Genomic DNA, 27,310 nt, shown 5'->3' with positions numbered 1-27,310 from the left:
AGTAAACAGAATTCACTGCTGAAGTATATTCTTTGACTGGTCAGAATACAAACAAGCATTAGTCCTATATCTGTAGCATAGCAAGCACAAGAAGAACTTGAAATTGCATGAAAGATATACGCTGTTCAATTCCCATTACTAGAATTATAGGATGAGGCACTTTGCATGGAATTTTCAGGAGTTGAAACCATATCGGTTGCTGCCTTTTGTATTGTTTCAGGTGTGTGGGTATCAAGATGAGGGGAAAACACTTATAATGCTTGATTTGATAAAGAAATTATCTGGGGCTTTTGAGTACAGTTTTGCTGTCTGCAGTACTGCTTTCCTGCACTTTTATTTTAAAGGTTCAAAGGTTCTGAATGGAGGGTCTGAAGCCCAGGACACCAACCAGTTACAACACAATGGAGAAAGCGCTGAGGAAAAGAAAGATAGGCATGAAGTTGGCAGTAAGAAAAAGTGAGTTAATAACCTTGCTGAGCTAAGGTCCTGTTCTGCTCTAGCTTAATGATGTAAAATAGAACAGCAGTAGATTGAGGTGACTTAACCATGTTGGCATACTGTTTTCTTCACTGAATTTTGTCTCAACTTCAGAGAATGATAATAGCGAGTAAATCTTCTGTTTAAGTTTTGAATTTACATTTTAAAAGTTATCTCACTCACTGCTGTAGTGGAGACTTAACAAAATTGCAGGATGTCCTGTTGTAGGAGAGAATCAGCATGTGGTGGAACAGGGCAAAGTAAAAGCTTTTTCCTTTATTTTAGACTGCTATTAAGTTGGAGCAAAGGAAGCCTGAACCCAATCTTGTAGAAACTAATGGGATTTATTAATTTTTTTGTGAATTCATGTATTCTCATCAATAGCCAAGCTGCTTTAATTAGTATTCTACAGTGTAGCTATAGAATTGCTCAAATGCAGATAAACTGCAGGCTAGAACATAGACCTGAGAAATTCCAGAACTTTGAATGCTTATTGATGCACTTACCATTTCCAGGCAGAAGTCCTAAGAGTACTTGAATTTGTCAGGAGGTTAAGTATTTAAACCTTGGTCTTACTAAAAAATGCTGTTTTGTAAACAGAACAGGTAGTGAATCTCTTACAGCATATGGAGAAATACACAACAGAATGTGGCTTCATGCAGGTAAACTTAAACACAACAAAACAAAAAAATGCCTTAAGATGAAAATTAATTTGGTATTTGATATGAGGTGTCCTCAGAAGTACTGACTTCTGATTACACAGCTTTCAGAAGTTTGGGAGTTTTCGACCAATGATGCCAAATATTCATTTGGTCTGAACAAGCAGCATGCTACAGGAACATAGTGGAATCGCAAGTGTAGGTTCCTCATGCAGGTTAGACATTGTAACCTGCTGCTTAAATAAGTGATTTGGCCAAATCACACAGTGTGATACTAACAAGGTGCAACACTCAAACTACTTGGCATTAACATCAAGGCAGTTCAGTAGTTCAGTTCTATTCCTCTAATAGAATATACTTGGCCAAGTATTTAAAAAAAAAAAACAACTACTAAACTTGCTTGTCCAGGGTAGAATATTTTCATGGCCTGCTTCTTTCCTCATTCTTCTTCTAGAACCTGACAACACTTGGATTTTTGAGTGGCAGGAAGACAATCTCAGTCAGGTTGCCCTTTGTATTTGTGATTAAAAGAATTAAGAATATTTGGGTGCATGTTTGACACTTCAATGGACATTGGTCAAAAGAAATGTAAGGCCAGTACTCCAGACAGTTACACAACATGCCTGGAAAAGGCTGTTGTATATAGTGTTTCAAAAAAGTAACTTTGAGGCAAGACAATTTCTACCTTTAATACTTCAGTAATTGTGATTGTGTCTGTAGAACTTGCAAATATATTTTCCATGCATGAGCTAGTGAGGGTATCATGTTCTGCTAATAAACATTTATATCGTTAAGTATATGTGATGTTTGCTGTGGCTTTGAATTCTGTACTTTTGACGCAGTCAAAGTCTTTCATAAACACAGAAAGAAACCCACTTTACAAAAAAAACTTTGTCTACTTCGGCACAGTCTTTTTGAACTTACTGTTGGCTAACAGCTGTAAACCAGATTTTATAACACCTCATGCAAATACTTGCATATTGAGAAATACATCCACATACCTGCTCTGAATTCAAGCACGCTCCAGACTCTCCATCATACAAACTTCCTTTCAGTGTTTTTCATACATTTTTATTTACAGTATTCAGCTGTTTAGAAGTGAGACACAAGCAAGCAAAATAAGTATTATCAGTGTTATAAACACCTCTGTGGTTCCCACTGCTGACTCTAAGCATATAGTTTGTAAACCTCTTCAATCACAGGGCTGTCTATTCAGTTCTGAACTTTTCTCCTGATAGAAGGAGATATGTCTGTACCTTTCTGAAGAGGTACTTCAAAAATTTCGGAAGACTGAAGTTGTGTAATATTTCTGAACTGATTGGCACTTAAGAATATCTTTCAGTTCTTGTTTGTTGAAAATACATATTGCTGCCTGAAGTTACCTGTGTTTGGGAGACAGTGGATTGATTATTTCTGGCTATGCAGGGACATGTGGTAAGGTATGTTAAGCCAGAGCACTTTTCCACCTAAACTGACATACCTTTGACAGCAGACTGAGGAGAATTGCTTGAATGGAACACAAATCGAGTTTTGAATGACTGCTGTTCACAGCCCATCACATACATCAATAGTGATGCCAATCACTACCATCTTAGCTTCAGATATGAGGGCCTAGGGTTTTCGGTATGATGCTACCCTGGTATCACTACCAGCCTCCTTGTCCAAACTTCATCTACTGTGATAAATGTGCATCAGCATTGCTTGCTCTAGACTGTACAATCACATGGAGTAAGTCTTGCTTGCTGCATTTTTTATGGTCAATGATGTTGCATTATTTTGTTTCTAGGACATGTGAAGAGAGAGAGCTTGAAAAGACAGCAGATGATTCTGCCTTTGAAAACAAATGACATCACAGGAGCATTTTTTTTTTTGAATTACAAATTAAAGAGGATTGTTAAGTTTTGCATTTGAAATCTATAGACTGCTGAAATTCTAAATAATTTTATAAGCATAGTATTTTAAAGTTAAATTTTGTGGAATAAAAGCCCCTTTAGTCTTGGTTTTAAAGTATGTAAACACTTTTGCCAATAGTTTTATCCAGTATTAACAGGTAACACATTTCAAAAGTCAGAAATCCCAGTTAGAAGGCAAATGCTTACAAGTTGCAAGACTTAGAGTTGTAGTATATTTTTTAACTTACTATTGTATGTTTGTCTAGCTAATAGCAGGAAAAAGTGTAAATACTTCTAATTTTCCAATTGCTTCATTTGTATAAAACCTTCTCTCTTCCTATGATACTGACCTCTGTTTGTCCGTAGGTTTTCAACTCTTGCTGGGGATGTCTTTTCACTGTTTTGTAGGAGTTGAAAGCAGCGTTTTTGTAGCTGTTACAATGTTAATGTATGAGTATACCTAACTGGTTTTTTTTTTTAAATAAGTCTAGTTCTGTTTTTGCAAAATGCATTGTGCCAATTTACTGTAATGTGGCTGTATGGTATGCTTTTGGTATAGTAAGTGTACTGGAAAGAGCTGTGGTGTTCTCACAGAACCTGTTGATGCACAATGGTTGAAAAACAGTGTCTTGAACGATTTACGGAATTAAAGAATTTAATAAAGAGAGAGTTGTATAGACAAAACCATTCATAGGAGCAATGAGAGTCTGATTTTAGTACTGTTCTGTTTTTATTGCTTTGGCATTAACTTGGGGACACCTAACTTGAATTTTAACAGAAACACTGGTAAATTATTTTAAGAAAAGTTCCTGAAGGCATGAAAGGGAACACAACAGGTACAAGTTTCTCTGGAAGCTGTTTCTGAAACACACACTTTGCCTGATATCAGAACTAGGAACAACTTGTGTGTGGTATTTGATAGCAGCCAGCCAGGTTAAAACTAAGAGTTTAATAGTCCTAAGAATCTTCAGAGAATGACAGAATATCTTCAGTTGGAAGGGACCCACAAGGATCATCAAAGTCCAGCTCCTGGACCTGCATGGGTCACCCCAAGTCACAGCATGTGCCTGAGAGTATCACCCAAATGCTTCACGAACTCTGTCAGGCTTGGTGCTGTGACCACTTCCCTGGGGAACCTGTTCCAGTGCCCAAGCACCCTCTGGGTGAAGAACCTTTTTCTTATATCCAGCCTCAACCTCTCCTGACAAAACTTCAGGCCATTCCCTCAGTCCTGTCACCAGTTACCACAGAGAAGAGATCAGTGTCTGCCCCTCCTCTTCCCCTCACAAGGAAGTTGTGACTGCAGTGAGGCCTCCCCTCAGTCTTCTCTTCTCCAGGCTGAACAGACCAAGTGACCTCAGCCGCTCCTCCTACAGCTTCCCCTCAAGGCCCTTCACCATCTTTGTTCCCCTCCTTTGGACACTCTCTAAGAGCTTAATAACTTTCCTATATTGTGGTGCCCAAAACTGCACACAATGTTCAAGGTGAGGCCACCCCAGGGCAGAGCAGAGCAGGACAATCCCCTCCCTCAACTGGCTGGCGATGCTCTGCCTGATGCCCCCCAGGACATGACTGTCCCTCCTGGCTGCCAGGGCACTGCTGACTCATATTCAACTTGCCATCGACCAGGACCCCCAGGTCCCTTTCCTGGCACTGCTTTCCAGCATCTCATTCCCCAGTCTTTATTTACATCCAGGGTTGCCCCATCCCAGGTACAGAATCCGTCACTTTCTAGTGTTGAACTTCATCTGGTTGGTGATTGCCCAGTGCTCTTAATTTGTCAAGGTCTCTCTGCAGGGCCTCCCTGCCTTCAAGGGAGTCAACAGCTGCTCCCAATTTAGTGTCACTGGCAAACTTAATCAGTATTACTTCAAGTCCTGCAGCCAAGTTGTTAATGAATATAGTGAAGAGAACTGGTCCTGAGATGGAGCCCTGTAGAATCCCACTAGTGACAGGTCACGAGTCTGATGTCACCCTATTCACTATGACCCTCTGTGTTCCACCCATGCTCCAATTGCTCACATACCACATCCTGTCCTTATCCAGCTGTGTGCTGGACATTTTGTCCAGAAGGATCCTGTGAGAGACAGTATCAAAAGCTTTACTGAAATCCAAAAAGATTACGTCAACTGGCTTCTCTTGATCAACTGTGTGGGTTACCTTGTCATAGAAGGAAATCAGGTTGGACAAGCAGGACTCTCCTCTCCTGAAGCTGTGCTGGTTCAGACCAATGCCTGCATTGTCCTTCAGGTATTTTTCAGTAAATTCCAGAATAAACTTCTCTGTTACTTTACCAGGCACTGAAGTGAGACTGACAGGCTTGTAGTTTCCAAGGTCATCCTTCTTGCCCGTCTTGACAACATTAGCCAGATTTCGGTTGATAGGACCTCTCTGAATTCCCAAGACCATTAAAAAATCTTAGCAACCTTGCAATGGTATCAGCCTGCTCTTATGAGTACTCTTGGATGAATCCCATCAGGTCCCATAGATCTAGGGATCCAGCTGAAGCAGTGGATCCCACACAATTTCAAAGTCGACTGGGAGTTGATCATTCTCGCAGTCATGGTCCTCCAGTTCAGGGCACTGAGACCCCCGTGGGCCATCACAGGTGTTGAAGACAGAGGCAAAGAAAGCCTCTGCCTTGTCTCTGTCCCTGTTTGTGAGGTGACCATCCTCATCCTGTAACAGGCTGATGTTTTTCTGCACTGCCTTTTGCCACTGACATATTAAAGAAAAACCCTCTTTTTATCACTCCCACATTTCTGGCCAGCTTCAACTGCAGTTGAGCTTCGGCTGCATTAATTTTTTCCCTACAGTGCAAAGCAGCATGTCTGTATTTCTGCCATGTTGCCTTGTCCATGCTTCCACTGGGCATACACATTCTTGGTCTGCCTTGGCTCCCAGAAAATTCCTGCTCAACCAAGCTGGCCTCCTGCCTCACCTGGCTAGCTTACTTGAAATTGACTGCTCCTGTGCTCTAAGGAGGTGGTATTTATACACACAATACTCTGTACACTGGCTGTAATGTTAAGATGAGGCAGGATTGTGGGTTTGGTAATGTGGAAGAGCCAATAGAAGAATATTTATTTCAACATTCAAACAAAACTGTTCACCAGCAGCTGGATTTACGGAGCCATTTGCTACATTTGTACTGCAGACTTCTTAATATTAGAACATGCTGCATGCTTTCTGAAGGTTTCCTCACTGTATTGAGGACTACAAATTGCATACATTTTTTCATCATTCCTTAACTACTCTGTTGTCATCTCTGTCAAGATAGAAGCACGTGGACATCAGGCATCTGTACCAGTCTTAACAAAAACACTGTTTGTCCATATTTACAAACTGGTACTTCTACTCTACCTGCGTGAAGTTGCAAGCCATCTAAAACTCTCTTTTCACTCCTCTGTCAATCAAAGGGGGAAGAAATGCTAGATGTGCCTGGGGAAAGCCTCACACTCATGAATGACTGCACAAAACACAGTGGCAGTCAGTTGCAGTAGCACTTTGTAGGAACACCTTGGCTGCCTTGGAAATTAAAGTCCCAGGCTGCAAGCACTTACAAAGGTTAATGATTATTAAATACTGAAGCCTCTTTACAAAGCAGAACCCACTGACATGATTACTGGAAGTTAAAACTCGTCTTGGAAAGACCTTTCAGTTCAAAGCAGTATAATTAAGATTTTGAATACAGCAGTTTCCCACACAAAGTAAAAAACATGCAAATAGTTACTAAATGCTAAAATCGCTTGCAAAGCTTTTCATGTGCAAAATGAGTATGTGCTTGTGTAATGAAATGAATAGCCTTCAGGTCTTGAAGAGGGTACCTCAAGTCAAACCTGCAAGTTCAGTCACCATGGCAGCTCCCCAGTATGAAACTGTCTTTGGCAGATGGCCACAATGATTGGCCTCCACAGATTTTGAGTTTTGGCAAACTCCAGCACTTCACAACAAACTGCTCTTAAGGGGAACTACTGACATGGCTGTACAGCTGACCATCAGACAAGCAGCATTCTCATTCAGTTTCCAAATACAGATAATTACTATACACCGGATTTTTCATGTTTCCACACTAGTCATGAGGTGTATTTTATTGAAACCTTAAGAAACTAAAACAACTTTCACTGTAACCCTTGAAACTGTTTTTGTAAAGATGTTAATGGAAATCCTCATATAAGCACTTTTCAATTTTGACCATCCCTTTGTATCAAGCCCCTTATACCAAAAAAAAAAAAAGAGGTACTGTGTTATTGACAAGGATGCCAAATCCACCTAATTTTCACACAAGTGTTTTAGAGCTAACACATCTGTCACATCTGTTTCAGAGATAATGGGTCCCCATGCTGCTGCTTCAGTTGAGATGGATGCAGAGATGAAGCTCCTGATTGTGTCATACTCTGTCCATGCAGCTGCTTGGGCTTTTACTGCCTGAATTTACTGCCTGTTTACAAACCAGAACTGACCTAAATTCACAAAATCTGACTGACTGACTGACTTGGAAGGTCATCTCACCTTCCAAGATGCCTGAGTGTCCTTGAACTGTGTCTCTTGAAAGATACAAATATAATTTATGAGAGTTGAGACCAACTAGGCAGTCAGACTTAAGTCTCACAAGGTATAAGGCTTATTCTTTCTGAAGAAAGAAATCACAGCTATGCACAAAATTTAAAGCAAAGTTAGCTGTGACAGCAGCATCCTTACTTCAAGAATCAAGTTCACCACAGCTTAAAATACTGTGCAACCCTACTGAGTTGCTCATCATTCAAGTACATGGGGCTTTTGGGGTAACATTACAAGTGCCAGATTACCACTGGGAAGTGACAGTGTATATATGAGTCACATTTTGTTTTGGAACTTCACAGCAGCAGTAAATCAGAGGGACATCTCCCTCAATACAAGAAACAGAGTTTTGTATCACCATCTTGTCAGCAAGGCAAAAACTTTGATGAGGGAAAGAATCTCCAAGACCTTTGGGAAGTTTGAAATAACTTGAAAAGGTTCATGCTGCCTAATCACCAAATGTTTAAAAAAGATCAAAGCAAAAAGCCAACCACAAGTTCAGGTTAATGCTTTTTAGATTAAACTACTAAACACACAGAGAAGGGATTATAAAAAAAAAAACTTTCTCATTTTACATCATGAACTAATAAAGCTGCTTTGAAGTTCTGATCACCAAAAAACTCACAGCATTTAACAAGTTGCTAAAACACAAATACCCAGCTGGTGTCATAAAAATTTAGTTACAGACACTGAGTGCTATGCTGATTTCACTCAGAGGACTAATTCAGAAAGACATGTCAAATCAAGACCAGACCCACTTGTCCTGTGACAGCTTCTGGGAAGTATCTTTAAAAACTATAACTTCACATAACCTTTTTGTTTCCTTTGTTATTTAAATTAAATCACTAAATATGAAGTAGGACCAGGTCACACAAACAGCAAGCTTCTAATAAGAGTTCTCTGTTTTGTAGTTAAGCACTGAATGCTCCTAACTCCCACACCCAGAGTGTGGCCAGCTTCCCTCTGCCTGACTGGAAGCATGGCACTGGCCCTCTAAAATTTCTTAATTTGCAGGGACACCAATTTTGAAATACATTTGACAGCAACTTTTTTAATGGAAAGAAGGTAAGTGGGTTGCATGAGAGAGCATACTGAGGCAAATTATTTTAATGAAAGAATAAACTCACATTTTGGCCACTCCCTTTTGCCTACAGCTAAAGGAAGAAACCCCCAGACAAAAACCTGACTGCTTAGAACTTATGCTGAACTCAGCATAAGAAGCCATCAAACAAGCAAACAATATATTTAGAAATTATGCCAGCTGTCTTTATGATCCGAGATCCAATACTGAAGAGGACTGGAAAGTCCATATATTTCTGGGAGACAGCTGAAAGAGGAGCAGGTGGGGGAAAGATGAAGAGTAGCAGTTTATGAGGCAAATACTGCAGCTGCAAGTTGCAACCAGAGCTGTGTTGCGGGGGCTTTTTAAACATCAGCACCACAAAGCAGTCTAGCCCCAGCAGCTGGACTTGCAACAGTTGTGGTGGGCAAGGCACTCCATTTTTTGCAGATTCCTGTAGGATAAAAGAACTATCACCATCTGCTGCTATCAGTGCTTGATTTACTAAAATACAACAGCTGGCTGGCTTACAAGCAGAAAAAAAAAACTAACCTTTTTTCTTTTGTTCCTAAAAAACGCACAGATTTATATTCATGTGACCTAATACACCACCAGAAAGTAGACAGGTATATGAGTGATCACTGGAGTCCTGCAAATGCTCAAGATACCTTTGTTTCAGGACATCTAAGATAATCAAGTAAGCTCTGGAAGAATATGCAGCTACAGGACCTGAAGAGAATTCAGTTTGTCACTTTGCTCTATGCAGATTGTCAGAGTAGGCTGTCTTTACACTAATGAGAATTAGCTGAGGTTTTCAAAAGAAAAGCAGTTAGCACTACAAACTTTCCTAAACTGCAAAGAACTCCAGTAACAATCCTCTTAATTCCAGAAGACTTTAAAAAAAAGTACATTCTGTCTTGACAGAGCTTCAGCTTAACATCATACTACAGGAAGTACAAATTGGTCACATTTTAATAAAAAACATCATTACTTACAGTAACAGAATACTTAAAAAAAAGTGCACAGTGAACACTCTGCACTGTAAACAGTTAACAAAATTATCTGAAAGGCAGGCTACAGTTCATTAATCAGTGAAATGTAGTTTACTCTTCTCAGAATGAGTCCTCAGAGTCACAAACCACGGACAGCAGTAGCTTACAGATTGCAAGCACCCCCATTTGCAGGCAAGATTCAAGAATTTAACCATAATTCTGAGCTGTTTTCTCAGAAAGCATTCTCCTCCCTACAAATTCAGTGCCCTGCACCCCTATTCATAGATGATGAGTTTTCAAGGTAAGATGTCCATGTTCTCATCCTGGGAGGTTTACAGATCCTTGGATGCACAGAACTTCTCAAAATCATGGCTCTTTTGCCAGGCGTTCTCTTCTTAAACATCTGTATTTTTAGTCCATAGTCTCCAAACTGCTGTAATGTTGTAAAAGTGTATTATATTTTTCCATGTTAACTTAGCTTTTACAATCATACTTAGAAAGCATAACAGAAAGACTTCAAGTGCAAAGGGCTCCTTCCACCTCAGGGCAGAGGGTTACAAACCTAACCCAAAACCCAGCAGTATGCTCAAAACTCAAGCTCTCCAGTGGTTTTAACAACCAGAGCAACAGATTCAACAATGTAGTTTCACTGAATTCACTCTGGCACATGGCAGTTTCAGTTGAAAATCCCAGGATCAACATAAGGATATGCAAGAAACTCCCCCAGTTTGTTGCCTTCTGCATCATAATGGAGCATTCGAAAACAAACATCACAGAAGAAACAAGGATCCTCTGGTGCCAGACTGTCTCTGTTGGTTACCCACCTGCAGGTTACAAAACACAAGTGTTTTTCATGAGTCCAACACATTTGTGACAAACATCTCAACATTTTACTCACAGTTGGGGATGGCAGCACCAAACATCAGTAATATTATACAGAGCAGGTACTACCAATATTGCATATTTCCCACCCCAGGCATACAGCTTATTTCCAAAGTCCACACCCATTCACTGTCAATCCCAGCTGCTACAGCAGCACTTCTGAGGAATTCCTCAAACCTGCACAGCTGGTAGAGTGGCTCAGAATGAAAAATTAAAAGGAATCTTCTGTCCACCCTGTGGCCATTTAAGTCACCCTGTTTTCCATTAATGTAAGAAACTGTGATACAGAGCAGACGTGACTGACCTAAACTACTTTGAGAAGTAACCAAATCCATTTATGAGTCTAAAAGTAGGACCTGGATAATGTAGACAAGAAAGAAGGAGAGGACTGCTGCACACTCCACGAGCACTGAAGTTACCATGAACACAAGTTAACATGTAAAAGGAGGGCCTGCCATGTCACTGAGCAACTAATTTATGCTCTGACTCTAAAGGTCATAACAGCTGTAGTGATTACAGATACTATCTGTAAAGATCAGAACACACAGGACAGCCAGCCAAAGCAGCTCTGCTGTCCATGGTTTATCATGTCCTCACTTATGCTTAGTGCATAATTCTGGTTTTAATTTCATGAATTTACACCACCTCTGGTAATGCCCTCCCCACCCCATCTTTCCACCATATTGACCTTTGGCTCCACCACCCCTTATGGCCAAATGCCTCCCAGATTACAGCCACTTGTAAAGGCATCCTAGGGGCTCTGCTAGGAACACTAGGATGGGCTCCCACCACAAAGGGAATTGGCTCTTTGCCTGATTCCAGGGAAGTCTAAGGCCAAACGAGTAAGATAGCAAAGATGCAGCTGCTGTGTCAAACTAAGGCTGAGAGTATAAGCTACCCTGGGGGGAAAAAAAGGGCAAAAGGTGATTTTGCAAATAAATCTTTCAGATCTATAAAATCAGGGAGCCTAGACTAGTCTATAAAACTCCTTTAGAGGAATTTCCACTGTCTATTGAAAGTCTTTTTCATATCTAAATTAAAGAGCATAAAGAGCACCATATTCACATTCTCCTCTCTTAACTGCAGAAAATCTGCATCACAGGAAGTTCCTTCAAGTACTACAGAGCACACAGTTTTCAGGTAGAGGTTAGGAGTTTCCTGTGGAAAAAGCTGCAAGCCTTTTAAAAATCTCTAGATCCTACTATATTAGACAGATCTATTCTTGCTTAGATGCTAGATTAAACAAAAGCTCTGTATGACTTCTGGTAAATGAATTTGCAACACATGTCTTGCAAAGGGGGAAAATGCAGCATTATTTTCAAAAGTAACTGATTGAGAGCCCAGCTCTATGTATGCAACACAATGTGAGCCAAATAATTAGCCTTTTCATCATTTTAGTTCTTTTGAACCTCCTGAATCATCAACCCCAAATGAACGCTACCTGCAGGAGGCCTTTTCCTGGTTAGAGAGAGAAGAACTGCTCAAAGAGTGAAGATTATTATTATCATTATTATGAAATACATACAGAGCTTTGATTTCTACTTTATCAGCACCTAGAGAGACTTATTTAAGAAGATAATAGAATTGAGAATGTAGCATACCTTGCTGTGTACATTTTGCACACAAAGCATTTTCTGGTACATAGCCAGTGTTTCTTGATTAGCAAGGGATATAGGTTCCTGTCCAGACAGTCATCATGATGAATGAGCCTTGAGGGAAATACATAATATACAATAAAGACTCTGCCACACTGGAATTTATCTGATGATAAGCACAGACATTGAATATGGTATGATTTAAATTCTTGTCTAAACTCTGACTAGATTTCTGCTTAACATTCCTTGACACAGAAGAAAATCTGCAGATAGACTGCTAGTTGCACCATCTGTGGATTTTATGGTCACAAGTAAACTCAGTTTGCACAGTAACTCAGAAGTCTTCAGATCATCTCCTGTATATGGTCTTTTCAAAGCTTTTATCTCCTACACAGGCTAACAGAGTATTACCAGGTGAATCTCTAGAGGTTCATAATCCTGAGATCATCTACTTGCAACACCTATACCAGTCTTTGGGTTGTATTCCTCTTGGGAGGCACCATATATTATCAATGCTTTGGTACATCAGGCTCCTGGGAACTGAAAATGACCTGTCACCCACTACAGACAATCCAAGGAGTGCTCTCTACCTGTAATGCACTGAGCAGAGTATACACCACTGTTCTACTGTTGATGTGGTGCCACCTCACAGTCATTACTACCACCTCCTTCTCCTTCCTGCCTATCCACTTCAGCCCACTATTTCAACTCCTCTGTTCCCTTTTCAGTTCCTGCCCCTTAGCTTTAAGCTCACACTAACTAGTCCATTTGAGTCCAGCCAGAGCCGACACCATTCCGCTCCCTGCCATTCCAGAGTCAGTATGTGTATCTGCGACACTCTGGCTCTGCATAAAAAGAGCTTTCCCCTGTGAGTGCCATTCCTGTCATACAGCAGTCATACCATGCTAATTAGGAAGCATGGTATGCATGCATGCTTTTTATGCAGATGAAAACAAAAAGCAAGGAAGATTACTCTATTTCAGAGATACTCACATGTATACAGATTAAAAATTTTAATAAGCCCTGAAGAAGGCAGCAGAATAATCTTAAAGTTAATAAGTTGGTCTAACAAATATTTGGCATTTCATGTCTGAAGTTTGTCCACAGAAAGCTTGCTTTCATTTGCATAAGGACTCCCAAAGAACAGTAACTTACCTTATATCTGTGATTATAATGATGTGCTCACAGTTCCCCTGGTGGCAGAAAAGGTATGGAAAGCCAATTTTAAGGGACACATCATTAAATACATAGTCCTCCATTTTAACAGACTGAAGATTTCCATAGCCTCTGTCATGAGATTCTGACCACTCTATAATTGTTCTGAAAACAGAAAGGCAATCAGCATAGGAATGCTATGAACTGTGAATGCACAGAAAAAGATGCCTTGAGGGACAAGCAAGACTCTTCACTGAGACCAGTTAAATGACATAAATCAAAACAACTGACAAAATTTTGTAATAATTGAAGGTGATTTCACAGCAATACCACAACCCCACAGCACTGTGCACTGCTCTTGTGGAACATCTGCCTTTAAATCCCCACCAGAGAGTTTCCTGAGGAGTTCTAGTCAGTGTATGTTCCTGATGGCACCCATTCAGGTCAAACTGTTTGCAGCACAACACTTCTCAAGCAGTCCAATAATTCCATTTACTAGCAAGTTATTTGGTTCCTTTGGTCAATAACTTTGTTTTAAAGTATTAAAAAACTTTTTGGTCTGTTTTTGTCAAGGAGAAACATAAAGCTGACAACTGCACAGTTACATTTTCAAAATTTAGCACTGGAAGGGCACTGGCCACTCTTAATTATTTTTTGGCTTTTCAGTACACTCCTACATACAAGGTACTTCAGTTCTACAAGCTGTGTTTGTTATCACAAGCCTTTCTGCAAAGATCATTGTTGCTCACAGACAGAAAGAGAAGTAAAATAACTAATTTCTCTGAAGTCACACAAGAAGTCTGGCAAAACAACAGGGTCCAAACTCAGCTCTTCCATACCAGCCATTTTAAACATCTTGATCTCCTAAATCTCAGAAGCGTAATCAAGTCCATACTTCCTTAAAATCTCAGACTTCTTTTCTGAACAGTCACACAGTCCCAGTGTTGACTTTATCATGAAGGCATTCAGCATATTTTCAAGACTGAGCAGAACAAGCAACTTTCACACAGCTGAGCCTGTTGTCTCTCTGACCCATCTTCTACCTCACAGTCTTTTGATGGTCATCATAACTAGGGAGGGCACTTAAAAAGCCAGTACAAACTGGTATCTGCCACCTTCCACAGCAATCCCCTCCCAACAGGATATGCAGTAAAAAAATGGATTTGTACTCTTCAAAAAGGAAGTGAATGGAAGGAATAAGTAGAGCAAGTAAAGTTAAACATCCACGTAAAAATCAATTCAACCTGAAAAGACAGTTATGAAAAGTCCATTCCCGCTCTATACTCTAAATATTCCAGTATTTAAAACACAGAAACTAAATAAATTTTCTTTCCCTTAAGGTTTTTCTTAGTCAACATCTACAAATACTGTACCTACCTGCTCAGATCTCTGCACTCTGGGTATCTTCTATCATTATAGAAGATGCCTTCAAAATAGAAGAAAGCAGATTTGTAGAGATCCTGAGAGAAAGAGAGAATTGTTTATATATAACGCTAGTGTCTCATAACATTAGTGTTATGAGAGACTAAACACCTTAAACAAGAACATGTCAAAAATCCAAGTATTTTAGGTATTTAAATTATATTAAGAAACCTCATTCTACAGGTTTCTAATAAAAGTTTTGGACTGACTTTAAATGCTGATGTGACAACTAGACTTATATGATTGCCATCTATGCAGCTACTCTGCTGATACTCCGGCCACAGGTTACTTTACTTTCTCTGATTTCTCTCCCCATCATAGCAGTTACAGATTTCTACAAAAACATAAAACAAGAACATAAGCATCACTGCACAAATTACGTAATTGCATGGCACTGACTATAGAAAAGATTAATAATATTTTTTTAAAAATTAGCAAGATGTTGACCTTGGTTGGGCTGATTTCAATAGGATGAGGTTCACCAAGGCCAAGTGCCGGGTCCTACACTTTGGCCACAACAACCCCATGCAGCACTACAGGCTGGGGACAGAGTGGCTGGAGAGCAGCCAGGCAGAAAGGGACCTGGGAGTTTGGATTGACAGGAAGCTGAACATGAGCCAGCAGTGTGCCCAGGTGGCCAAGAAGGCCAATGGTATCCTGGCCTGCATCAGGAACAGTGTGACCAGCAGGTCCAAGGAAGTGATTCTGCCCCTGTACTCAGTGCTGGTGAGGCCACACCTCGAGTGCTGTGTCCAGTTCTGGGTCCCTCAGTTCAGGAAGGATATTGAGGTGCTGGAGCAGGTCCAGAGAAGGGCAACAAAGCTGGTGAAGGGACTGGAGCACAAGTCCTGTGAGGAGAGGCTGAGGGAGCTGGGGTTGTTCAGCCTGGAGAAGAGGAGGCTCACGGGAGACCTCATCACTCTCTACAACTCCCTGAAAGGAGGTTGTAGCCAGGTGGGGGTTGGCCTCTTTTCCCAGGCAACCAGCAGTAGGACAAGAGGGCACAGTCTTAAGCTGTGCCAGGGGAGGTTTAGGTTAGATATTAGGAGGAAATTCTTTACAGAGGGGGTAATCAAACACTGGAATGGGCTGCCCAGGGAAGTGGTGGATTCACCCTCCCTGGAGGTTTTTGAGACTGGACATGGCACTTAGTGCCATTGTCTGTGACCATGGCAGTGTTGGATCAAGGGTTGGATTTGATGATCTCAGAGATCCTTTCCACTGGCTCATCCTGTGATTCTATGATTCTATTTACTTGCAGTGCAACCAACATGCAATGCAGGTGAATGTAGTGCTGAATAAAAAACAAGAAAACAAAACTCTATCTCCCTCTCTCCTGTATGTTTTCAAAACTCCTTTACAGGTAGAGGTTTCCACATAGAAAGTTTTACCTTGCTGATGTGTTCTGGTGCTTGGTCTGGCTGACTACTGAACTCACCACCTATCTGGAGGTCACTGACACAAGAAATCGAGTCTCTCAGCTCAGTGAGCTTCTGGCTGCCCAGTACAAGGACTGTTTGATAGGGTTTGTGATCTTTATGCTACAAAGGAAACAGCATACAAGATTCAGATAAATTATTACTTGTCAGCATCAGCACTGCTCTTCATTTGACAGCTTAAGGTCATTACTGGCAGCATATGGTGCATCACTTCTCTGTATGAGATTTTAAACAGCATCTAGCCTCAGCTTCCCCTAAGACTGACATTTATTAGTTATATTCAGAAACTCAAAAGTCACATTCTCCACTGCAAAGTGCAGGAAAGACAGAAAGTCTGAGCTCATTTAACAAATCCAGAAAGACTACTTTAGTTTTCATGTATTTTGTTTCAGATTTTGAGCTTTCTGTGAAATAAATTAACTACTGAGTAATTACTGTAAAAGTTTTGTTCTGCAAACCACTAACAGAATGAAAGCCAGATTCTGAAAAGCCTTAAGAAATTTCCACAGTTGAAGGGTTTACTACACATCTTCAGTGGACTTAGGAAAGGAAGATATTACTTGAGTAGGGAACAGACATCAAAATACAATCTAGAGAATTTAGTACGAACCTTCTGAAATATAACAGGATAGAAGATGTTCAGAGTTAAAAGTAGTTCTCCTTCCTCAACTATATCTGTTGGATTGTCTGGCCTCTTTCCAATTGCATGTGACTCCTGGAAAAATATATACATACACATACATATACTATATTGTCAACCACAAAAAGATCATAGCTTCTGGATAAAAGTTTGAGAAATGCTGTTCTAACCAACTCATTTTTGACTATGTAGCCTTCTGAATTGAAAACAGTCCACTTCCTCCAAGATGGCAAAGTGAGAAACTGCTCTAATTACCAGTTTCAAGCATGTTCCTTCATTTCTCAGCTTTGCTACAAGGTAGCTGGCTACTCCTTGGCTATGGAGAGGACCTGTATGAAGTAATTAGAGCCTGCTGTCAATCTCCCCTCATGGAACCCAGCTGCTACCAACTTCCACTGCTTAATGCTTTGAAATGCTCTTTGAATACTTTCATATGTAAAGGAGACTGCAACCCTCAAAATGAGAAACACTAACCTAGAAACTAGCCACAGGAACAAGTACATGAAAATTAAAATTAGTGCAACACTTCCTCTTACTGGGGAAGCTAGACATAGCTGGAGGCCACAATTTCTCCAAAATCCAAACCCAAAACCCAGAACTGCCCTTGCCACACTACTATGTTTTAGAAAATAAGTAAAAGCATCTCTACATTTCCATGCTACTTTGTGTTAAGACATAGCCCAGCTGTAAGAATGAGAGAGGGCACTTTTATGTGGCAGTTTCCTCCTTTTCCAACAAATCAAGAGAAAATACTGACTGCACAAGCACTTCCCACTAGCATGTACTGTTCCTCAAATTTAGTAAGAGGAACATGTACTCCTATGAGACTTCAGAGATACTTGGGCTCTAATGCTTCCATCTCCCTTCTTCATGCAAGACGTTCCAAACTTGTGTTTCTTACTGTTCTCATCCGGTACGAGGACACCAACCAGCTCTAACACACAAACCAGTTACTACTGCTTGCTTAAAGGATGTAATAACTGACCATGTGCTCATTCTTCAGAAATAGTAGTAAGACACCACTCACTGAAAGCCTTTATGAAGGTTTCTGTTGCAAATATTTTGTCATATATTCCTCAGGCTAAGACAACAGCACAACTGTTGTATCATGCTGTTTATATAATGTTCCTGGGTCTCTGAACAGCTGAAACATGATAACTCGTGACAGACCAGGAAAGGTCAAGGGGAAAAAATGTTTAGGAGTCACATGAGGCTCCTTCCTCACTATACGCCTGTCCCTAATTTTTTCAGTAATTCATGGTTTGCTTGTTCCAGTCATGGACTTCAGCACTTCACTGTCCCTGGAAGAGTTCAAAGAATGTTTAGATGTGGTGCTTAGGGACATGATTTAGTGGTGGACCTGTCAGTGTTAAGGTAATGGTTGGGCTTGATGATCTTAGATGACTTTTCCAACCTTAATGATTCCATAAATCTATGAAAATTTATGAAATTAAGTTTTCCTGTTTATGACTTCAATGGTTGTGAGGAAATCATAAAAAAAAAGGTACTAAAGACAATTAAAGAAATTCCAATATGCTTTTTGAGGGGTTGATTACTACACTCCTGTTTCTTGACAGTTTAAAATGGCTGAAAAACTTGCGTTACAAAGCTCAGAATTAGAAATTTACTGCCACCATGCTGGCACTGTCTTCCTCTTTCAGCCCTACAGAAACTAGCTCACCAACACATTAAAGCTTTGTTTCCAACACAGGTCTCCAGGAGCAAAAACACTATGCATTTTATCTAGCTCTATGATAAGTTCACATGATACCCAGCACACTTGATCCTCTACAAAAGGCTTCAGTATTAACCAAATAAAAGTAGTCATACAGTGATAATGAGCTAGAATTCCTTCTTAACTGGGTTCTAATCACCTCTAAGGAGCAGACTTCCTATCTTATCTTTCTATAAAATGTCTTGAACCTTAATCATTACCTGCAAACTTGAATCTGCAAACCAACCTTTTCAGTGTACATTTCATAGTGACGAAAAAAAAAGCAACCAGAAGTTGGATTTTGGCTGTCTTGAGAGCCTGCAAGGTGACAGGGAACTTACCATCTCATAGGCAAGAGTTTCTTGTCTGCAAGCTCGATCCACAATAATTGTTTCTTCTCTCCTCTCTAAGGCCTTCTTTCTAATTCTGAGGGTCAGAAACACAAGACGAAACTTCATTCAACAACTTTCATGCAGAATCTCTAGGAATATTTTTAAATGACACAAGCTACCACAGAGTAGTTTTCAAAGAGCAAGATTCCTGTCTGTCTTAGTATGGCAGACTAACTTAAAATACTAGTCTCCCGATTCTCATCAAACCTGATAGTGCACAGGCCAGCTTGTGGACTTCAGCTTGTGTTTCTCCTTCCCCTTATGTGCAAGTTACAGGTTGTTTGTGGGTAGTTTTACATTTACAAGAAATAACAGCAAAATGTTGTTTGAAGAGGCTGTCTTAGAAAAGAACACTTTGCTACCTTTGAGGAAGCTGTTTCAACTATCCCTTCCACACTTCAAAAAACCCTGGATTCATGTTCAAGCAAAACGCAAGGAAAAAAAAAACCACAAATATTCTTAGGCCCATAACATAGACTTTAAAAAAACCAAAAAAACTTCAGTATCATTTGTAGAAGAAAGAGTATCATACACAGAATACCTATTAAAATAAATATATTTAACCACTGCATAAACAAATCCTTAACTTCCAGGACAAGTCTACTTACCCTCTAAACCTTCCTAATGGTTTTCAGTAACAATCAGACTTAACAGTGATCACAATCTTAACATATTTCTTTACATCAGTACTATGTAAAGTACAGCAAATCCCTGAACTGGCCAAGTAGGAGTTCAAAGTTCTCTAACTGATGGAAACAATATATATTGCTTAATCTCTGAAATGCATTAGTAGTATCAATGAATTCTATACAGAGTGGGTTCAGATAAAGAGGTTATCTGGTTACTGCATCAGTACTTAACTGGCTGTTTCAATGTGACTTTGCATTAATAAAAGCAAAACCTACAGATTTCTTTCATAAGGCTTTGGAGGAACCTCACACACATGATAATGAGAAGTCCTCTGCATGCTCCAAACTTAGTTGTTATTTCAGAAGTATTTAGGTCCAGAAATCCTAAGCTTTTCCATTATGTTCCAAAGATGGAACATTCTACATATCTTAATAAAAAATTCCTAGGCAACATTCAAGCAGAAGGCTCATACCAATTATCCTATCACAATCTGGTGTTTCTGGCCTTAGAGTTTTTCTGCACACTTTCTCAGAAAACACACCATTGCATGGAAAGAGAGCAAGCAGCCAGCCATACTTCTGTGCTTGTTTTCAACTCCACGCCAAATAAGGGTAGTGTGAGTATATCATAACAACATACCGAAGAGTTAGCAGACTGCTATCTTCAGAAATAACATCTGGGTCCTCTTCTTTATCAGAAGACATTAACATATCAATGCTAGAACAAAAAAGAAAATAACTAATATACATTTTTTCTCACCTCATTACGAAAATTAGTTAATCTATCCTTAAAAGGAAAAAAGAGAGCAAAATGCAAATAAACAAGATATAGCTTTTATAGCCTAAATCAAGGCAAAAGGGCAGTATGGTTGTTAAGATAAAGAACCAGAAGACAAAGAGTCCTGGCCTTTATATCTGGTTTTCACAGAGATTGGGTAAATCCTATCTCTATTTTGCATTCTGTCTAATGGAGCACAGCTGTCTCCAGAGGTTTAACAAGCCCTCCAAGTTCAAAATGTGCGTCCAATACCTTGTATGAAGTAAAAATGCCACTTTTTCAAATCTCGTGCACCTACTCTGATGTTCTGATGATATATGGCACAAGACATTCAACTGAAACGAATTAAGAACCTCAATGCGTATGGCAAAGCTAACACCCCGCTCAAGTACAAACATGAGCAAGCCACCATTTTTACATGAGCTGTTGTAGCTCTATTAAGGCACTAATTATGCCCCATTTCTTCCAGCAGGAGTAACACAATACTTCCGCCAGAAGCGACAGGTCCACTCTACCTTGTATCCTCTTTTCCATCCTCAGCCCCTTTTCATCCTCACTTTTCTTGTGTTTGCAAAGGTCCACAAACAGATTAAGTGATGCAGGTTTCAGATGAGTCATATTAATAATATCAATTTCCTTTTTAAAAACATACAGAGTAATTCTGACTCAAAGACAGTATTAGTTTCATAGAATCACCGAATCATGGAATGGTTTGGGTTGGAAGAGATCTTAAAGATCATATAGCTCTAACCCCCACACCAACGGCAGGGCCACCTTCTACCTCACCTCAGGGCTGGTTGCTCAGGGCCCCATTCAACCTCACCTCAAACACTTCTAGGGATGGGGCATTCCACAGCTTTTCTGGGCAACCTGTCCCAGTGCCTCACCACCCTCAAAGTAAAGAACTTCTTCCTAATAACCAATCTAAATCTAGAGTTATCCTCTTTGATTTCTCATGGTCTGTGGAATGGCAGAAGTATGAGAAGCAGGAACCTGAAGGTGGCTTCACCATTGGGTTCCATTTATGGGTTCCCATTTCAGGTTGTAGAGTGTCGCACACCAGATTCAGGGGAATCATATATGCAATCCCTCCCTCTGCGGTCCTTCCCAGCAGCATTTTCTATCAATCACAAAAGTATTTTATCTCAAGCTTAAAAATAGTCTGAGAAAAAAATATTTAAAACAGAGAAGTTCCACCTGCTTTGAATCAGACTTGATTGCTTTTGTCCCTCCACTTTCGCAAACTACATAAGGGCAGGGCTTATACCACTGCCTAAGTTGATCTGCAGTTTGAATCCCAGCAAACTCTTGTGCAAACCCATTTCTTTATGGGACAAATACATGACCAGTGAAGTCCAGGAAAAACGTTTGGACTGTACCATTTATTCTCAATACAATTTATTATTTCATTACATTTGTCTTCATTATAATCTTATAATGTTCCCCATGTCAGCAATGCTATGACTGAAGTAATGAATAACCCTTTAGAGTCAAAATGCACAGGAATATGCCATGATTGAGAAATAGAAGTCTGGAATCAACTGTTATCAGCTGACAATAAGTAAAAGTCAGACAAAATTTTAGTTGTGGGTAGATGGCCTTGTTCTAAGGAGCCAATAGAGTCACTCTGTATTCACAATAATTTGAATTTATTATTGTTTAATTAGTCTCTTACCATCCAACAGTATACAAAGTTTTAACCTTTCTGGTTTACAGATTTCATCCCAAACAGAAAAAAATTTTTTTTAAGTTACTGAGAAAAGGGGATTCATTCAGAAGCACCATTTTAAAAGGAACTATGCAGCAATTAGCTACAACCTCCTGGAAACAGAATCAAGTTAGATTCTCACTTGAGGAAGTGGAGGCAGAGACAACTGAGTCGTGTATCAAGTGCAGAATGTACCACAGCTGAGAAACCGTAATTTAACTAACATAAAGAAGGAGAACAGCGCTTTGGAGAACTCAGTTCAAGCACTAGCCTTTCAAATGCCGCTATTCTCCATGCAGCACAGAGTCACGTTATGAACAGCTCACCTAATGAAGGAAAGCACATCTCCCAACACACAAAGCGACTCACAACTCACCCTTTCTGTAGAATTGACAGCATGTCTAGATTATTTAAGTCTTCCTGCACGTGGATCAGTGATCCCATTCACCAAAGAGCCCTTGTCACTTGAAGACCTAACATTTTGAAGAAATGACTATGTATTCAGTTCTTTAAACATCACATATGTTACTTGCATTGAAAATGTCTGTTACCTATCATTGTGAAGTTTCACTTGCAACAAAGGTGACAGTTTCCCATTTCCCTTCTGTGCATACAATGTCAGAACTCACCATCAGTACTTGTGCTTTCCTTCCTTCCACTGCCTGAGGCCAGGGACTTCTGGCTGTGGCATCCACACCACGCTCACTAATTGCCTGCCTCGGGAAAGTAACTAACTGTTCCCCAGAAAGCAGGGAATTACAACAGACACTGTGTAAAGTAGTTGGCATGTAAGCTGCTTCTTCTCTATCCTTGTAAGGACAGAAAGGTAGCTAGTGCAAAGAGGAACAGCCACTGAACCTCTGACAAGTTCTGTGGACCCTTCCAAGCCCTGATACTACGATTTCTCACTCCTGAAAAGTTAGAAACCCTCAATATCTAAAGGAAAAGCCATTATTAAAGTTCAGTCTAATAATTAATTACATATGAATTGTAATCATGTGCATTGAAGCCTTGAAAGGCTATGCTACAGTATGGCCTTATACACAGGCCACACTGGAGCTCCTCCTGAGTAACTCCACTGCTGCCAATGGAACCACATAACCAATATTTGGTCCACGGTCCTGAGGAAACCAGGCTTTACAAATGGAAATTATATGCTGAACCCTCCAGAAATTAAGGCTAAGTAATCAGTGCCATATACCTGAGACAAAAGTGCAGGCAACACAAGGTTTGCACCGGTCACACCTCACTCCTGACTGCCACAAGCAAGGCACAGTACAGTGTCCCTACAGAAACTATTCTCTATGCAAGACAAATACACTCAGAGTACTCCAATACCACAGAGGTGGAAGCATTTGCCAAACTGTTTAATGGAACTCAAGGTGAAGTGTAGTACAGTGATGAGGAACAATCCCTGAAGATCTCACTTGAAAAAAACGTGCAAAGTGTTACATGAATTTATGTCTCCGTGAAAGACATTTTAAGGTGGCTAGAAATAAAAAGCCCAGAAGCAACTCCATGGAAATGTGGACAAGGAAACAGACTACCAATGAAGCCTTTAATCACTGTGACTTTAGTTTTCTCAGAATATTCTAGCAGCACAATGAGTTTTCTCAGTTTTAGAAATTCAAAGGTATTTTAGTATTTGGCCTGGTACTTCTGTAATAAGAAGATACAGTGTTCATATTACTCTTTATATTGCACAAATTTTAAAGGGAGTACTGTCATCACCTTTGAGACACTAATACCACAAGATATTAAATACTGTTAAGAGGTTAATGCTAGCTTAATGCAGCTTTATAACACATCCCTAGAGATATTTACAACTATCCTTTCTAATAAAACAAGAAGGTCCATTGGGACTGAAGGGAAATAAGGTACCTGCAAGTCTCACCTCACCTAAAATCCACACTGATTTGAGGCTTAGCCTGCCCCATACATGCACACAACAAATCACACAGAAGACAAAACAGAGTAACATAACTCAGCATCTCCAACATTTGAGGACTTCAATCAGTCAAATACCAATAATGAATCCCAAGGCAAACTTCACTCACAGACCACTGAGACATTTGAACAAAACCTAGAACTTTACTCTCCTGACACTTTGGTTATTTAAGAGCATTACTGATGGAATTTCCTAGCTAAGGACACCATTTTCACCAAAATCTGGTGAAAATGCAACCAATCTTCATAATGATTATTTGCATACAACCTGAGCAATACGGAAGGCATTCTTACTGAGTCAAATGCAAATGAGTGAAGAAGGAAATTTCTTCCTGCATTCTGTTTGCAGGAATGTATTACAGGAAAAAACAGAAGAAAATAAAATAAATAAACTAAAAAAAAAACAACAACAACCACAACACACTGAGATGCCCAAAGAGTTAAACAGCATTTAAACATTACACCATTGCTCCTCACCAGAAGACTCTGAATTGTCAGAACACTTAAGTGTACACTATGTTACTATATTCTAAATAATATTTAACAATGGATATTGAAAAACTTCATTCTGAGTCCATGAAAGATTCTCTTAATCTAACACTTTTAAAAATAGATATAGGAGTACCCACATCTTCTCTCTCTTCTACCCAGAGAAAACCTCCTTAATTTGTCAGAAGTTCCCTTAGAAATAATTCACAGTCAGAAAAATCTGTGTTTATATCCAGCATGTGTTCATTTTAGCACCTATAAAGTTATATTTATGCCAATAATGTGATTCCAGGATATCATAGAACAGATCTTGGTGTAGCCCAGTGTTCTCATCTCTCCTTAGGGGAAGAATATGAACAGCTCAGAGCAGGCGAGTGAAAGGGATCAGAGGTAGTGATTTGAGGTTGGCCAATGCTAAGGAGAGACTCAAGAGGTTAGGGCTATTTAATTTAAAAGCAAAAGTACATGAAGATTAGGGACTGGGATTTCCAGCCTGCGCAGGGGAAAGGTCACACCAGGATGTGCAGGTTTATCTTCATTCTCCTGCAAAGCCAACAAACAGCTGTCAGAATATCAGTTCTCTCCACCTCATAGACTGCCAGTCCTTTTTCCCAAATGACCACTCTTCACTGTACATACAGCATCAAGCAGACAGCACTGCTCTGTAACACCAGCAAATGCAGACAACAGGTGAAATGCAGCAGTTGTAAATTGAAGAAAGTAGAACGGAAGAAAAAAGCAAAATGAATGCAGGGAAAAATGGAGAAAGCATGGAAGACCAGTTTGGAATTCAAATGAAAACATCAACAGACAGGATCACTGCAGAGAATAAGCTGCAGCACAGGAGCAATCAAGAAACTATCCCATTTACACTGGGAGAGCTTAGAGAACAATTCCCGAAGTTCCTGCACAGCAGAACACGTTCCTTTAAAACAAATATCAGCCTCTCCTTCTATTAAGCCTAAATGGTAAAAAATTGTGCTAGTCACCAGAACTCTGACAGCTGAAGCACAAAGCTGTACAGATAGGAACAGAACTCTGGTATATCTTCCTTACTGATGAGCTGCAGATAAATCGCAACATGTGATGCTTTCTACAGGAATTGCTTCCCCAAAATCAGGCCTTTTCTACAGGTGGGAGATGAGTCTCACTATCCATGTGACCTGAAAGCCTTCCAGCTATAGCACGTTACACGCTGCTGCTTCAACCCACATAAAGCACTTGCATAACTCTTGACTTCACCACCAGCCCTGAATAAAACAGGTCAGTGGGAACTAAGGATCCAGAGAAGGTCAACAGGTACTGTATGCTGCCAGCTATCTGAACTCATCTAAATGATGTTTCCAAGGGATTCAAACTGAAAGAGTACGTTTAGATTAGATATTAGGAAGAAATTCTTCACTATGAGGGTGGTGAGGTGCTGGAGCAGGTTGCCCAGAGATGATGTGGATGCCCCATCCCTGGAAGTGTTCAAGGACAGGCTAAATAGAGCTCTGAGTAACCTGTTCTAGTGGTAGGCACCCCTGCCCACGGCAGGGAAGTTGGAATGAGATGATCTTTAAGGTCCCTTCCAACCCAAGCCATTCTGTGATTTTATGATTCCATTTTAATACGAACTTATTTCTTCATATAAGGTATATGCTTCATTTCACAGCTGGGGCTTCCTAAAACCACGTAGATGTTCAGATACCTTAAGTTTTACCCATACAGTACTATGATGCTAAGTATTTACCTATGTAACTTCTTAAGCGCTGAACTGTTTGGTCACAAATTCAAGACCGTAACATAAAATTTCCACCAGTTGAGCACTATCCTCCAAAAAAACTGTCTTCCTTCTTCTCTGCACATCTGGTCCACAAGGACGTCAGCAAAAGACCCTCTGTCAGGAATTGTAGTGACAGGACAAGGAATAATGGGTACAAATTGAAAGAGGGTGAATTTATATTAAACATTAAGCATAAATTCTTTACTGTAAAAGTGGTCAGACACCGGAACAGCTTGTCCAGGGAGGCTGTGGATGTCGGAACTCTGGCAGTGTTCAAGGACAGGTTGGATGGGGCTCTGAGCAACCTGGTCTGATGGAAGGTGTCCCTGCACATAGCATGAGGGTTAGTACTTATACGGTCTGTAAGGTCCACTGACTCCTTAACATTCTATGATTTACCTGGGCGTTAAACACACGGCACAGGCCCGGAAAAGGCTGCTCTGAACCGTGTTTACTCGTGTACCTCCCACCTCTCTTGAGGAACCGCTGCGGTATCTGAGGGATAGCACCGACCACCTCCCGCCACAGGCGTCCCGCTCGCACCGGCGCCGTAAATCCCCGCCTGGGGACAGCTGGGACTTTCCCACCTGCAGACGGCGCGCAGCTCGGCCGCCGTGTCCGCCGCACAGCCCAGCTCCGCCGCCACGGCCGCGTCCGTCTCCTCCTTCTCCTCCTGCGCCGCCGCCAGTGAGAGGTCGGGCGGGCCGAGCTGCCGCCGCCACCCGCGGCCTAGCGCGCCCACGCGGAACGCGCGCGTGCACAGCTCCGCCGACTCGTACTCAGGCGCCACCTCCGCCATGGCCGCCGGGACCGCGGGCCGCGCCACCACCGCCGCGCGCGTCACAGGCTGCGGGCGGGGCCGCGGGCGGGATAAAGGCGAGCACCGCCCCAGCGGCGGTGAGTGGGTTGCGGGGGTGCTGTGGCTCTGAGGTGCTGACGCGGTGCTGCGAGGCGGAAAAGCGCCCGGCAGCGTTCACTAGGGGAAAAAAACAAAACAAAACAAAACGAAAAAACCAACCACGGAAGGAAAAAGTTCTTAAGTCATTAAAACCGCGCCGTGTGCGTGGTTTTACGGGGTACAAACACTTTCACACGTTATCACAGAATCACATAGG

At 40.8% G+C, this 27,310-nt stretch overlaps 2 protein-coding genes across 5 annotated transcripts in view; one reads left to right on the top strand and one right to left on the bottom strand.

Annotated features, from left to right (window-relative positions):
• The window catches only part of PSIP1 (PC4 and SFRS1 interacting protein 1), a 35,285-nt gene extending 31,568 nt beyond the window's left edge, over positions 1-3,717 (top strand). For both annotated transcript variants that reach the window (XM_032676974.1, XM_032676973.1), the window contains exons 16-17: positions 345-456; positions 2,923-3,717. In XM_032676974.1, the coding sequence (XP_032532865.1) occupies positions 345-456; positions 2,923-2,983 (173 nt within the window). In that variant the 3' untranslated portion in view covers positions 2,984-3,717. The remainder of the gene's footprint in view (positions 1-344; positions 457-2,922) is intronic.
• Positions 3,718-8,519: 4,802 nt separating this feature from the next.
• Positions 8,520-27,000, bottom strand: SNAPC3 (small nuclear RNA activating complex polypeptide 3). 3 transcript variants are annotated; one of them, XM_032676979.1, is made up of 9 exons: positions 26,783-27,000; positions 20,149-20,226; positions 18,829-18,913; positions 16,744-16,848; positions 16,086-16,235; positions 14,650-14,732; positions 13,273-13,437; positions 12,124-12,231; positions 8,520-10,464 (listed from the first exon to the last, which is right to left on the bottom strand). In XM_032676979.1, exons 1-9 carry the CDS (start codon positions 26,992-26,994, stop codon positions 10,317-10,319), a joined length of 1,134 nt encoding a protein of 377 aa, XP_032532870.1. In that variant the 5' UTR covers positions 26,995-27,000; the 3' UTR covers positions 8,520-10,316. The 3 variants fall into 3 exon arrangements, with proteins under 3 accessions (XP_032532870.1, XP_032532869.1, XP_032532868.1); XM_032676978.1 differs by lacking the exon at positions 26,783-27,000 and adding an exon at positions 26,595-26,613; XM_032676977.1 differs by lacking the exon at positions 26,783-27,000 and adding an exon at positions 26,163-26,181.
• Between the last annotated feature and the right edge of the window lie 310 nt (positions 27,001-27,310).

This window comes from Chiroxiphia lanceolata, chromosome Z, assembly GCF_009829145.1.
Source record: "Chiroxiphia lanceolata isolate bChiLan1 chromosome Z, bChiLan1.pri, whole genome shotgun sequence".
Lineage (NCBI taxonomy): Eukaryota > Metazoa > Chordata > Aves > Passeriformes > Pipridae > Chiroxiphia > Chiroxiphia lanceolata.
The sequence above is the reverse complement of the archived record's forward strand: the minus strand, read 5'-3'. Positions and strand labels throughout refer to the sequence as shown.

Excerpts from the sequence above, each read along its gene's own strand:
- SNAPC3 (XM_032676979.1), bottom strand. The coding sequence starts at position 26,994 with ATGGCGGAGGTGGCGCCTGAGTACGAGTCGGCGGAGCTGTGCACGCGC. Across the intron at positions 13,438-14,649 it reads GAGTGCAGAGATCTGAGCAG|AACAATTATAGAGTGGTCAG; the intron begins GTAGGTACAGTA and ends TTCTGTTTTCAG. Across the intron at positions 10,465-12,123 it reads TGCAAAATGTACACAGCAAG|GTGGGTAACCAACAGAGACA; the intron begins GTATGCTACATT and ends TGTAACCTGCAG.